Source organism: Toxorhynchites rutilus, chromosome 1, assembly GCF_029784135.1.
Source record: "Toxorhynchites rutilus septentrionalis strain SRP chromosome 1, ASM2978413v1, whole genome shotgun sequence".
Classification (NCBI taxonomy): Eukaryota; Metazoa; Arthropoda; class Insecta; order Diptera; family Culicidae; genus Toxorhynchites; species Toxorhynchites rutilus.
The window spans coordinates 194,440,371-194,456,077 of NC_073744.1; the positions used below are offsets into that span (position 1 = coordinate 194,440,371).

Sequence of the window (15,707 nt, forward strand, 5' to 3'; positions counted from 1 at the left end):
AAACAATGCATACCACTTGTTCATCGATGGGACCCTAGGCTTCTGATGGATTTCAGGTTGCCAAAAAAAAATGGGAGGCAACTTTATCCTAAACTTTACCATTTCGTAACTACGACAAAGTATTAGTGGAACATATTCTAGCGGTAAATCCCGAAACAAAACGAAAGTGAGAGGAAAATGAGAAACGAGAAAGATTAATGAATTACAACGAGAAAAGTTTTCGGTTTTCCCCCCGGAGGTTTGCCATGTGATGAGAAAGGAAATCTTCCGTGATCGATTCTCATCAACTATACGCTGATAACGGCGTGTGAAGATTTCCCCGGCCATTGAACGGGAGAGAAATCGCAACGTTAAAACATGATAGTAACAGATTCAGACGATGAATATTGATATCATAATTGAATACGAATGAAGTGTGAGCATATCAATATAACATTGATAACAGGTTATGTGTGAATCGAGTCTGTTTGATTAAATCAGTTGGCATATATTTATACAGTGGTAGACATTCGTTTAGCCGCACCCTATTTTTCCTCAATATTTTACAAAATAAGTCAATTCTTTGTACAGTTTTGCTCATAAAAGACGATAATTGTTTATTTTCATCGAATTCATTCTAAAAAAACAGGAAGTGGGTTATATCTATGGTATAACCGCAAGGGTGACGTAGGACTATCGTTGATTTAGAGATCACTTGTATGAAGTTGAATCTGAATTCATTCTGAATGAATGAATATTTGGAGAACTTCGAAAACGAGAGCGTTACGTTGGAGGCACAAGGTTTTATGCATCGAATATTGGATACGGAAATATCCTACTGATGGGGAAGTATAATCTTCAGAAGCTATCCTGTTGATTGCGATTGATTGAAAAATCACAAAACCTAATGTATTTGGTCACAGTGTTACATGGATAGAAAACATTAAAATAAACTCTTTCATATGAATGTAATTTTAAATTCCAGAGGAACTGGCAGATTATTTTCAGTAACGATTAGATATTTCCACATTTTCCTCGATACTGGAAGCCCACCAGTGGTTAATGCTAACTCGATAACCATCTGTTAATAGCACTTGATTGAAACATATTTGGTCACAGTGTTACATGGATAGAAAACATTCAAATAAACTCTTTCACATGAATGTATTTTTAAATTCCTAGAGGAACTGGCAGATTATTTTCCGGATCTTTCTCGATCCAAACGGAAAGAATTCCGTGCGTGTATGTGTGTGTGTGTAGCGGCTGCTTCGAGATCTTCCCGGGGAACCGTTTGTAGCATCACTCTCCTCCTGATGGATTCCCTTCTGGCCTAAGGTGCACAAACAGGCTCTTGGTGACACCGTTCATCCGCGCTTTCATGATAAATGAAGAGTTTCACCACAACAGCGACAACATGCTCCAATCGCTGTTCAATTAGAACTGAGTGGATTTCCGAGCGACGCTCGCTTATATACCGATTGGTGATTTCAATAGCCTATTTTGAAAGCAAATTTAAGACTATTGAAACAAGTTTTTGGATCAGAAAGTAACAAGTATAGAACGCGTAGACATTTTATCTTTCGAATGAAGTATTTATCATACCATTTCGTTCAGTTGTTTAGGAGCTATTAACACTCAAAATCTCGGTCTCCGGCGTAACGCTTTCGTTTTCGAAACTTTGATTTTACACCTTGGTATAGAAATGAAAGACGTAGTCCTACGTCAAAAAGTATAAATTCACTTTTTGTTTTCTAAGTAATTCAAATATGTGGAATCAGGGTGGACATTCGTTTAGCCGCATCCTAAAATTTCAATAAAATGAAATTTGTGCGGCGAATTTCGAGTCCAATCGGTAGCTAATATTTAGTATGTCCACCTTCATTTCGGATCACTTTGAAAACTCGATTTGGTATCGAGTCAGACAGCTTTTAAAGTGTTGCCATATTGATTATAGCCCAACACTCCTGAATTACTGCCTTGAGGCTGAAAATGTTGTCAAATTGTCATCCGTTTGCATAGACCATCTCGGCCAAGATTCTCCATCGGTTCTCTATGGGATTGCAATCGACTGCCAGCAGGTCATTCAAGAAGCGGAATGTCCTTCTCGGCAAACCATGCCTTCGATTGCTTGGAAACGTGGATCTATGCATAATCCTGGTGAAAAAAAAATGGGTGGGTTACATCTTAGACATAACCGCAAGGTTGACGTGGGACTATCTTAGTTTAGTTAGTTAGGGACTATCTTAGTTAGTTAGTTAGTTTAGTAATCAATTATTTGTATTGAATAAATTTTTATTGAATAAAATAATTCCCGAATTGAATTTAATTCAATATATTTGCTTTGTGAGTAAAAATATTGAACAAATGCCTTGTAAGGTCAATTCATACATTGTGACAGATTATGTTCTTCATTACGAGTACATCAAATTACTGCCCTTTTACGTTTTGTATGATGCCTATGAATTATAAAATATGTCAACGGAAGAGTTATCAAACGATTATTGTATTTTACATTTCCCTCTGAAGTTTGTATCTCTCGTGTGTACGCACTTCTCGAATACTGAATTTACTTGATTGGATGAACTTCAGGCACTCATTTTCTATTTTGACATGTACTTCGAGCGCATATTGTTTAATCATTAGGCGTTCTCGCAGCAAATGGTTATCAACATTTTGCCTAATCTTCCAATGATATGCCTAGAAATTCAGATAGCAGAAGACATGCAAGCATATCCTTCAATGCAATCTTGAATAGCTGAGCCAAAACGTTGTGAAATCCGTGTTAGGAAAACACTTTCCGGAAAGCAAAAAAACAGAAAGTGGGTAATATCTATGGTATAACCGCAATGGTGACGTAGGACTATCATTGATTCAGTGATCCTTTGTTTGAAGTTGAATCTGAATCCATTCTGAATGAATAAATAAATGAATATTTGGGGGACTTCGAAAATGAGAGCGTTACGTTGGAGGTACAAGGTTTTATGCATCCAATATTGGATACGAAAATATCCTACTGCTGGGGAAGAAATAATCTTCAGAAGCTATCCTGTTAATGGCAATTGATTAAAAAATCACAAAACCAAATGTATTTGGTCACAGTGTTACATGGATAGAAAACATTCAAATAAACTCTTTCACATGAATGTATTTTTAAATTCCCAGAGGAACTGGCAGATTATTTTCAGTAACGATTAGATATTTCCACATTTTCCTCGATACTGGAAGCCCACCAGTGGTTTATGCTAACTCGATAACCATCTGTTAATAGCACTTGATTGAAAAATATTTGGTCACAGTGTCACATGGATAGAAAACATCAAAATAAACTCTTTTACATGAATGTAATTTTAAATTCCCAGAGGAACTGGCATATTATTTTCCGGATCTTTCTCGATGCTGAATGGCATCCAAACGGAAAGAAATTCCGTGCGTGTATGTGTGTGTGTAGCGACTACTTCGATGGTCACCTTCTCTTCTCCTGAAGGATTCTCTGTGCTCCCTCACAGTTTCAAACAAACGGCTCGCGTTTCAGGGCATATTTCGATCCGTCGCCGTCCAGCATCCTCAGCAACGATGTTGTCTTGTCGATGTCCTCACGAAAAATGAATGCGTCTCACCACCAGAATATCGCTTAAGTATGCTTTTTGTGCGTGATTGAATCGAGAGAAGGCGTGGTTTACGATGGCAATTTGGAAGGCAAACTAGAGGGGAATGAACTCTCTGAGCTCGGAACTTTCGGCGACTGAGCAATAATCGATTGCGGGCGCATACAATATTGGATACGGAAATATCCTACTGATGGGGAAGAATAATCTTCAGAAGCTATCCTGTTAATTGCTAATTGATTGAAAAATCACAAAACCAAATGTATTTGGTCACAGTGTTACATGGATAGAAAACATTCAAATAAACTCTTTCACATGAATGTATTTTTAAATTCCCAGATGAACTGGCAGATTATTTTCCGGATCTTTCTCGATGCTGAATGGCATCCAAACGGAAAGAATTCCGCGCGTGTATGTGTGTGTGTGTGTGTGGCGGCTGCTTTCGAGATCTTCCCGGGGAACCGTTTGTGGCATCACTCCCCTCCTGATGGATTCATGTCTGGCCTAAGGTGCACAAACAGGCTCTTGGTGACACCGTTCATCAGCGCTTTCATGATAAACGAAGAGCTTCACCACAACAGCGACAACATGCTCCAATCGCTGTTCAATTAGAACGGAGTGGATTTCCGAGCGGCGCTCGCTTATATACCGATTGGTGATTTCAATAGCCTGTTTTGAAAGCAATTTTAAGACTATTGAAACAAGTTTTTGGATCAAAAAGTAACAAGTATAGAACTCGTAGACATTTTATCTTTCGAATGAAGTGTTTATCATACCATTTCGTTCAGTTGTTTAGGAGCTATTAACGCTCAAAATCTCGGTCTCCGGCGTAACGCTTTCGTTTTCGAAACTTTGATTTTACACCCCGGTATAGAAATGAAAGACGTAGTCCTACGTCAAAAAACATGCGGGTGCAAATATATCATATTCATATACTATATTCCAGTCTGCACAAAGGCAAGCGAGTACAAAAGTATTCGCAATTTGCATTTATTTGCAAAGTCGATTTCCCCAGACACCTTGGTTTTGAAGTCTGTGCTAGGGAAAGTCGGAACAAAAATACCTCCAACTTGCATGTGTTTGCAGTGCCGATTTCCCCCAGGAACCTTGCTTTTGAAATCTCTGTTAGGGAACACATTTCGGTGGGAACAAAAAATCCCCCTACTTTCAGGTATTTGCAATGCCGATTTCTCCAATGCTGCTTGGTTTTGAAGTCTATGTTAGGGAACACATCTCGGTGAGAACGAAAATCCCCCTACTTTCATGTATTTGCAATGCCGATTACTTCAAGGCTGCGTGGTTATGAAGTCTGTGTTGGGGAAACCGTATATCGGACCAATCAAAACGAGGCAGTTAAGGCGTTTAGATAACGCTTAAAATTTCACAGTTATTCAACTATTTATCTAATGAAAAATAACATTTTATTAATTGCGATGGATGCGTTGAAATATTCCCTATCAATTGATGCAAGCATCTTGCCGATCCAGTAAAAAATGTTAGAGAAATAAGCATTCGAAATCTTTCATATTTTCCTGCATGTTCTGTGTTTAGGTTTCCATTTTACCCCCCATATATTCCGGTTAGACGTTGTCCCACGTCAAAATGACATCCTCGGTAGCGTTATTCTCAATATGGCCAATCAAAATGTAAGGCCGTAAGGCCAGTAATTGAAGATACTTTTCGGAGTTCATTCTGGTGAAAATGAAACAAATGAGAAGCTTGCTGTGATAGGAAACGGCTCCCCACACTGTCAAACTTCCGTCCCCAAAGTTCGCTTCGATCTCACGACATGCCGTTGACTTAAATTGTACCAATAGCAACTGTAACAGTCCGGACCATCCAAATTGAACTTTTTTCGCCGGAAAACTTCAACATTTCTCCATTCCAGTTTCCATTCCATGTATTGCCGGGCGAAAATGAGATGGTTCTGCTTATGGGTGGCGGTCAGTTTCGGCTTTCCTTGAAGTTTCTTCCACATGATGTTTGGTGACTCATTCAAGATGCACGCAATATGTCTCTTCGTTACTGGAACAACCGATTCTGCCTCAATGTATGAGCAGGACATCGTTTCCCTGGTTACTTCGTGTCTTATTCGACCTTTAAGACGAAAAGTAACTTTGGTGTTCCCATTTGTTGGTCGTCATATCCCATATTTCTGGCACTATTTAAAGAAATTCCGTACCACTTTCTCAGATAGACCCATTTTTGTTGCGATCGAGCGATTAGAAAACTTTTGTTCACTGAATATCTTTATTATTTTCTGCCCCTGTTCCGTCAATAGAATACCTTTCGCCATTCCTTTAAATTCTACGTAAATCACTAATCTGACCAACTTCTTACGTTGCACATCTAATATTTATCCTGTAAATTGAACATTCTCAAGTATTTTTTCAAAAAACACAGATAAAGGCTTGGTGATTATGCGAAAACTCGATTTTCATGCCCTGCGGCTAAAAAACGACGTTTGAATGTTTATATCCACCGATGCCGCCTCATGTGTGTGTGATTGTAACGCACGTCCTTTCAATAAAAGTGACTTAAATATACAGGGTTTTCCATTTCGGGCTTCCGAAAGTATACAGCCCTGCGCTGACAACCGTTTGACATAGCTGTCAACCAAAGCGTCATATCGTTAGTTGAATGTCTGCCATTTTACAATATGGATCGTTTTAGCATCGCACAACGTGTTAATTTTGTTAAATTATACTATTAAAATGATGAAAAACCGGCAAATGTTTTTCGAGCATTACGGACGGATTTTGGTCGTCATGGACGGCCTACAGAGCACACAATCGCTAATGTAGTGCGTAAATTCGAACAAACTGGATCCGTAGCGGATATTGTGAAACCTGTGCATCATCGTAATGTGCGTTCGGCCGAAAATATTGCTGCTGTTGCTGCCAGTGTGGAGGATGACCCGAATGTTTCGATTCCACGGCGTGCTCAGCAATTGGGCTTGTCAAACACATCATTGTGGCGAATTTTGCATTTGGACTTGCACCTACATCCATATAAAGTCCAACTGGTACAAAAATTAGAGCGTGGTGACCATGGAATGCGTCGGGCATACGTCGATTGGGTGAACGAACAACAGCAGCAAAATGCTGAATTTTCGCATCAAATTTTCTTCAGCGATGAGGCACATTTCGAGCTCGGTGGCTATGTGAACACCCAAAATTTCCGTATATAGGGCTCAGAAAATCCACACGCGATTGTTGAGAGGCCATTGCATCCGCCAAAAGTCACTGTTTGGTGCGCATTATGGTCTGGTGGAGTCATCGGGCCGTATTTCTTTGAAAATGAGGACGGCGAGACGGTAACTGTGAATGGTGAGCGCTATGGCCGCATGTTAACCGATTTTTTTTTTGCCACAAATTGAAGATATGGATACGGATGACATGTGGTTTCAGCAGGACGGCGCCACGTGCCACACAACACGACCGAACATGGCCATATTGCGAACGAAATTTGAGGGACGCTTAATTTCGCGTTTTGGTGATGTTAATTGGCCGTCCAGATCATGCGATTTGAACCCGCTGGACTATTTTTTTTTTGGGGTTATGCGAAAGACCGTGTCTCTGCCAACTCTCCGCAAACTCTTGAACATTTGAAAGACAACATTCGTGAAGTTATGACCGAGATACCGCCCCATATGTGCCGAAAAGTCATCGAAAATTACCTGTTCCGGATCAAAGTGTGCGAGGAAGCCCTAGGTGGACATTTGAATGATGTTGTATTTCACACATAATGGCATAAACCAAACTTTAATTTGAAATAAAAGTTTTATCGAAATTTAATCGAATTCTAAGTGTGTTTTATTTCAATTTACTTTCGAAATTTAAAGTTGGAAAACCCTGTACTATCACTACAGCAAATAAGTATCCCGATAAAAAGAACATTCCTAGTTGTTTTGTAAGTGTTTCAAGTTGTTTTTGAAGTGCGGCTAAACGAATGTCTATCACTGTACATCTTCTGAGAAGAACTCACCAGACAACAGTAGTAGCAGGTCAGAAATGGCCAGGCTGAACAGATAATAGTTCGTCGCCGTATGCATCGATTTATTCCTGGATATCACGATGCATGTTATCACGTTGCCAAGTACTCCGATCACGAAAATAGTCGAATAGATGATGCTGATCGGTATCACAATCCACAGCGAGTCCCGTATTTCGTAGTTGAACTGATCGTCTGGATACTCGAGAGAGGTTTTATTCACATAAGGCCCGTTCGGGCCGTCGAAGGACACATTCGCGGAGTTGGATCCACCGTTCAAGCTTGCATTCCGGGAATACGTTTGCAACGAGGTTACGTTTTTAAGAAGCAGATTCAGCTCGATGCTGGCGAAGGTAAGTCGCTCGTAATAAAATTGCGTTTCTCTCATCATGTTTGGCTCTGTTTTTTAAACACTAAAGTTATCACTGCACTCTGAGATGCCACTGCCCATCGAGGGCACAGTTCACAGGTATTGGAAATCGTTTTGTTAAACTTAGTGGAATCCAATTTATGTTATCATGATAGATTTCCCGCATCATTCCGCACACATAAATTGCCTTTTATTTCACCGTGCGCCAGACACTCCACACGCACGAGATAACGAATATCCTTTCACGATGCTGTTGGGCTGATCTTGTTGGCTTCTTTCAAATATATGACATAGCCGTAGGCAGACACACATTTTATGTTGAACCGATAAAGTCAACATATGAAGGAAGACATATTATCCCATTCTTCTCTGCGTATACCTCGGCGGCGAATCTTTCATGATTGAATAAATTTTCATCTGTTCTGGGCCGTATCAACAAAGTAAAAAATCATGCATGGGCTGACATCGTTGGAAATTTTCCCAGAACAATGAATTACATTCTGTGTAAAACCAATTAAGTGATCCGCTTCCCACACATCCGCTTTCTAACTAGCAGCAACTCCATCCACTATATGTGCGGCATATTGTATTCTCATAACCATTTTTTATTACAACCTTTTATTATGCCAATGCAACGTGTTTGGTCGTCACAGAAAAAAAAGACGAATCTGTTGGAGCCGGCTTGTGACCGAAAACACGAGTGCCTGTTTACTACCCGAAAGAAAAAAGGCGTAAAATTGATTATAGCTAGCCAAGCTGATCGATTCCGGTTCGAGTTCTATTGGGTATCGTTAATCGGAATTGATTTTTCAGAAGAAAATATGCGGAAATGCACAGAGTTCAATATTATATACATATATAATCATATGAAGATAGAAACGTCGGAAGAAATTATGTCATTTATTTTTTCTGGGACCTAGAGGGACTTCATTCAAATTCAAGAATCGATTCAAGAAAATATAAGTCCAATTCGGCATATCATTTCGCTACACAGATGGTGGATCCATACTTCTGCACAGATGTTTTCAAAGTGGGACAACTTCCATTACTCAAAACAAACTGTCGAAAGAAACATTAACATAATCCACTGAGGCTCATAACCGACAATCCTAAATGAGGTCGAAGAAAAACATTTATCCCTAAAGTTTGGTGTTCAACGATTATTGTTTCATCCCGCTTGATGGATCTTTTCTATTATCTTCGATCGGTTGGTTTGATTCAGTTTTTGATGTTCGTCGTTTGTGTATGATTTAGTGAACTTGAACTTAGTTTCAGTTACGACACGTTCTTTCCACTCTCAATCTTGTAGATTGATTTACACCAATTTCTTTTCACGTCTCCAATATTCACAATCTACACTGCACCAAGGATTAGAGCTGGCGGGTCACTTAGGTAGATTCGTACGGAAATCCATAAGCGACATCTAACACTCCGAAGAATCCGATAAATCCATCAACCATGGATTTTTCGCGACCAACAGCCCCGACAGTTGCAGCACAACTAACCCTCGCGGATAAACAACTGATAAGCATTCCGGTTGTTTGGTCCAACCGCCAAAAGCATCTAAACGGAACAGCGCATGTCCGCGTCTTACTCGGGGCTTTTACGATATCCTGCACTGTTTACATCGGCCAGACGCGGTCTGAAACGCATTCTGGGTGAACATGCTTTGGGATGATACATTTTACGAGACTTACGTAAATTGTGATTCGATTTAGAGGGGAGGCGACAAAACAAGCTACAAACAAATCTTCCAACGGACCAGAAGCTGTCGTGAATTTATGACTCGAGGACGATTCTACAATCAGAATGCAACTTTTGCGCGCTCAGAACAATAATCTGACCAATATTTGAGTTCTAATCACTTAGAATCTAGAGTCACTGCTTATTTTATAGCGGCGCCCCTAGTGGTCGGTTCTGTAAAGCTTTGACAGCAGTTTACTCTATTAAAGTGTTCCTCTTTCAGTGGTTCCACGTCGAAATTCGATTGTGCAGGTTCAAAAATCGACTGTATCTATCGTGTATGACATTATCAAATGTTTTCGTGAATAGACAACTGTGAAAATTCAAACTCAATCGAAAGAAATATATGAAAATGACAAAGAGTACCATTCGTTATCGAACAAAGCATTGCTCGGTCGTTTGAAATTTGTTAACATTGTCAATTGATATCCGAAAAGTTTCATTGTGAAACGAAAACTATTCCTTCTCATTTGAATGTGATGAGTGTGTTGAGTCGAACGAAAACAAATAATTCATTCTCGCAATCTCGTCATGTTATATTTGTTCAAAATTTGTAAATTTCTTCATTGTACCTTGATTTTGAATCCGAACACATTTTATTTCATGATTTGAATTCCGGATACTTTTGTTCTTAGTTCCGAACACTATAAGGCTAAGGCTACTTTGGATCGGAGTACGCACGAAAATTTGATTGTACGAATAGAAACAAACAATTTTGTTCGATAGAAGCTGACAAATTCGAACGAAGCAAGGGGAAAGCAATGTAGCCACACCAATACAACTCAATGTGGCTGTTTACTTTCACTATTGCATACAATTCGTACCACCACTTTTCTGCATCCAGTGTCACCGTCGCCTGATGCTACTCCTTCAATAAGAAATCTCATCGTTTACTTTGATCCGCTGTCCGGATTAAAAACCATCTTCTGAATGTGCGTTTTATTCCGGATATCGGTTTGTAAAACACAAATATTTGCTTTGATTTTTGTCATTTTTTTATCAAATGCTAGATACAATGCTCGACACTACACTAAATTGATACAATAGTAACTATCAATCACATTAATTCCACATGTAAAAGATGATATGCGTTTAATAATATAATGTTAATATAAATGTTAAATGTTAAATGTTAAATATAATGAAAAAGTTTCCTGACTCAAAAGCATTACTATATGCACTGTCAAATAGGCTCTGAACCAGGGGTATGACTAAAACGTCAAATCCCAATATTGCTGCGGTTCACTGACATTTTGGTTCTGTCAATTACTGTTGTTCACAACTCGGTCCGGTTATATAGTCGAATAGTGGCTAACTTTAAACTCCATGTTAAATGTGAACACCTCCATGTGAAACCGAAATATGAAAATCGCTCATGCAGTTTGAAATAAAGCATACTATCTCCGTGATTTTAACGATTTCAATCCTCGCAAATGATATGTTGGTAAACAAATGACCTATATTCAATTGATGTCTAACCCCTGCTCTGAACAGAGCAGGCTTATTAGAGCAGGAGCAGAAAGCAGAATTTGCGAGCGTAGTGTGCGTGATAGCATGCGCTGTCATAGCTACTTTTCACATTGTGACGTCAATATCTGTGTTTACATTCAATTGCCTTCGACATCCATGTGAAAACGGTTTTTTGACGTAGGACTACGTCTAACCGGAAGATATAGGGGGTGAAATGGAAATCTAGGCACTGAACAAGTAGGAAAAAATGCAAGATTTGGAACGCTTATAACTCGAGCCTTTCTCAATAGATCGCAAAGGTTTTTGCATCAATTGATAGGAAATATATCTACGCATCTATCATAACGTATAACATTTCATTTTTCTTGAGATAAATAATTGAATAATTGTGAAATATCAAGCATTGTCAAAATGCACTATGTGCCCATTTTTGGTTGGTCCATTTTGTGCTCCTCAAATCGTACCGACCAAAACGGGCAACCAGAGCAGCAGCGAAATAGAATGAAGCACGATTGGAAAGGAAAAAGAAAAAAAATGAACGAAACATTGGTCGCAGTCTCACACATGCGTAATTCTCGAGCCAGCCAGTCAGCTTAAAAATCCCCGCTCCGCTGCAGTAACGATCATTCTTTGTGTGGACACCGACTGGACAACATCGTTGCTGGACGAGCTGGACGGCGAGGGATCGAGTGCCTTTCTCAAGGCAAGAGGGTGGAGGTGGTAGCGCTGGAGTAGAGTAGGGTAGAGTTTTCAAAGGGCCTTTCTCAGGGCTAGAGACAAATGAACTGAAAAAGTTTAAAGTCTCTATAATACAATACCTTCCTTCCTTCCGTAACGATCATTCTCATCCAAACCATACACCATATCGTTTCGCATCACATCACATCAACAAACCAACACAAGCAGCCATGGTTGGATATGGCAAAGGAAGAAAAGTGAAGGGAAAGGCAAAATCCCGCTCGAATCGTGTTGGTCTGGAGTTCCCCGCAAGGATAGCTAGGCCGAGCGCGTTAGTACCAGTGCACCAATCCACCTAGCCGGCGTTATATAGTTTCGGCCACCGAAGTGATCGAGTTAGCTGGCAAAGCTGCTCGCGACGATAAGAAAACCCGCATTCGGAACAGAACACATTCGGTTCGGTGGACATCAAGACAACAGGCAGTTGCAGCGAGTGGCGAGTGGCAAACGCAATCGCAAAACGGCATCAGGTAGCAGAAGAAAAAAGTTTGTTCTTTATACAAACTGCTTTGGTGGCAATCCAGAACAAGGCGGCATCGAGAGCGTTCGAAATGGTTTTTTTCAAAACCACGAGTACTGAGTTTTCTAAATTGGAACCATTCCATAAAACAAGGCGCTTTTCAGGGCCATTAAACCTTCCAAAAAAGAGTTTAGGAAATACAGTTCAATGCTTTCTAAAACATTATCCAAAATAATAATAAAACACAAATTGATTTTTTCATCATTTGTTTGCCAGGATCTGATGAGTATGTGAATTTGGTCGTTGTTCTGAGCTTATTGATTTTCACCAATTCTTAAATTGCTTCTAGATTGAAAGTACAGTAATTTACACTTATCTCGACATTTAGCTAATTGGACGGACCTGTAATGCGACATATTTAGTCGGACATTTTTGTAAACATAGAGTTCGGGGTCCAAATTATTACCCCACATTGAAAGTCGACTCTGTACCACTGTCATCGCAAATGTTCAATTACAGGTTAAAATTACCTCCAATCCGATACTGAGTGGTGGTAATGCAACGTGCCATTGAATGTAATTTACTGTAAAATATGTCACAAGCTGGATGGGAAGAAATTTTCCAACTGTGAAAGCTGTGGCGAGTGGCAAATGCAATCCAACTGTGAAAGCTGTAGCGAGTGGCAAACGCAATAGCTAAACACGAAGGTTTAACCGAACAAGATGGGAATATCGAGTGATAACAAAAACACAACACCAAAGGTTCTTTTCAGAACCATCAACATATTCATAAAGAGTAAACAGTAAACTAATCCATTTTTCAGGTAGATAGGTAGGTATTCACGTAGGAGAAGAAAATAAAACAATATATTTAAAATATATATTTAACAAAAGCTGTCCCCTTTGTATAGTCCTACGTCACTCCGGTTATGTCCCCGACATTACCCACCCGTCTTTTATCAATTAAAAATAGATCTTTCCGTGAAATTCCCACTGAATATGCGTATACTGTGACAGTGTGCAGTGTATTTTTGTGAAATGATGTCGGAAAAGATTAATAAAAGTGATATTTTTGTGTGTTATTTTCACTCTCTCACCTTCAAACAAATTCTAATATTTTCTGAATCTGGAAGATTGCTGTTTCTCTCAAACCAGTTGTTTCTCTGTTTCTCTCTGAAAACAAACCAAAGCATTGTCGGGTGCAGTGCTTGACAATCTCGAAACTAAAAGATGAAAATGACCTTTTTACTTCTTCCTTTCTCTTCAGTTAATTTCAATTTAAAATTTAAAAGTCAATTTAAAACATCGATTCCACAATTTCGTTTTCGTTCTGTTGTCGTTTTCTTTGAATTTGAAAGCAAACGCTTTCACTTGACGATTGAAGCTGTCCTTTTCATTATGGTTTGAATGGACTATATGTCAATCTCAGTTTCACATGTGAAAGGACGATCACTCCTTTCAATTGAAAGTTTCATTCGATTTCATTTCTCCAAATTAGATTTCGGTTCTTTCAAAAAAAAAAAAAAAGTGAAATTTAAAAAAGGCATATGAGGGAATAGTAGACTTGCAGTCTGCGCCAACTGATTACGCCTGCTGGCATACTGCAAACTCCTTCACATTGTCATTATCATTAGTTTCAGTAAATATGATTCGAACTCCAACGAAATTATCATTCGGAATAAGACACCTTCATTGGACATAAGAACCTTTGATTATCATTTGACGAATTGATAGCTCAGCTCCAGTGTGAAGAATGAGAGAAATGAACTGTACGAAAGTGAAGAGATATTCTCTGAGCGTGAAGAGTAGCACTATTTTCAGCATGAGTTTGCATGAAATTGAATGGCGATAGGCTTATTATTGAGTGACGATGTGTCAATTGAAGTGAAATTGTAAAGCTAAGGTCGGGTGTTAATTGAGCCTAAGTCACTCCTCCAATTGATAGGAGTATAAGTAGGATTCGATTAACAGCATGACGAGCGCATATTGCAAGGGATAGCAGCATTACATAAACGTAATCTGACTACCATTTCTTGAGCATCTAGCTAGCTAAATACTGTTGCACTTGCTGACAATTATTTGTTATCAATTGTTCGACATGTAGTGAGTTAGAGGTATAGAAGAATATGAACATTCTGCACGATGACGATGTGTCAATTGAAGTGAAATTGTAAAGCCAAGGTCGGGTGTCAATTGAGCCTAAGTCACTCCTCCAATTGATAGGAGTATAAGTAGCATTCGATAAACAGCATGACGAGCGCATATTGCAAGGGATAGCAGCGTTACATAAACATAATCTGACTACCCTTTCTTGAGCATCTAGCATCTAGCTAAATAGTGTTGCACTTGCTGACAATTATTTGTTATCAATTGTTCGACATGTAGTGAGTTAGAGGTATAGAAGAATATGAACATTCTGCACCGAAATCGATAATGACGATTTTGGTTTGCTTGCTTGTGTATCATGAAGTAAGAACCGAAGCAGAGTTGTCTCATGATTTGTAGTATGTAACAACAAAAGAATGCCGCAGGGGGAAAAGATTTCTGTAAGATCATATTTGAACAAATGAATGCGAGTTATTCGGTGAAACGGTCAATCGGCAAACACTGATGTGCGGGCAAAATCCAATATGAAGCATAAATGGAAGAAACAAAACAATGTTAAAAATACCCATGGTTTCATGATGCTTTGAGTCGAAATTCTCATGAGAGCTTGCAAGTGTTTGTTTTTTGATTTATGACATTTGTATTGTGACTTATCTCCTTTACTCAAGTGGTGAAAAGGTCCAGAGAGCCGAGCTCGAACTATTCATTTTGCCGATTTACTACTTAAAGATTACAAGTATAGAAAAAAAAAATGTCGCGACGGGTGTTAGAAAGAAAATATGATCATGTTTTTTCCAGTTTTGAGTAATCACCATTTTTGAATGAAAAAAATCGAATTTTCGAGGAGATGTTGAGTTTTTCATTGATTGAGTGTACTGTCATATTGTTCCATCATTAATTTAGGCTTTCTTCAGAATATTGCCTTTTCTTGGACATTTTAAAGGTGAACAGTACTCAACATAGAGAAACTTTATTGCTGCTTGGAGCAACAAAACAAACAAACTCCAGCGCGGCAGGCGGTTGCCATAGTAATCATGTGGACAAACCAACATAAGCGAATCGGACAAACCATGATCAGAATTGAGGTTATCGAGATGCATTAATTACATGATTAAGGTATATAAATTTGGAGTGCAAGTGCAAGCGTGCAAGTGCAAGCATGATGTTTACAATATTTGCAAGTGTTATAATTCAGAAACGGTCTGAGTACGTACCAAATAATCATCCGGTAATTGATCGAAAAT

General features: G+C 39.1%; 1 protein-coding gene across 6 annotated transcripts in view; it reads right to left on the reverse strand.

The window, feature by feature from the left end:
• The window catches only part of LOC129762356 (pyrokinin-1 receptor-like), a 38,380-nt gene extending 28,948 nt beyond the window's left edge, over positions 1–9,432 (reverse strand). For 2 of the 6 annotated variants that reach the window (XM_055760568.1, XM_055760573.1), the window contains exon 1: positions 7,572–9,429. In XM_055760568.1, the coding sequence (XP_055616543.1) occupies positions 7,572–7,968 (397 nt within the window). In that variant the 5' untranslated portion in view covers positions 7,969–9,429. Of the gene's footprint in view, positions 1–7,571 lie in introns of all 6 variants that reach the window. The other 4 variants (XM_055760571.1, XM_055760572.1, XM_055760570.1 and 1 more) reach the window with 4 other exon arrangements.
• Between the last annotated feature and the right edge of the window lie 6,275 nt (positions 9,433–15,707).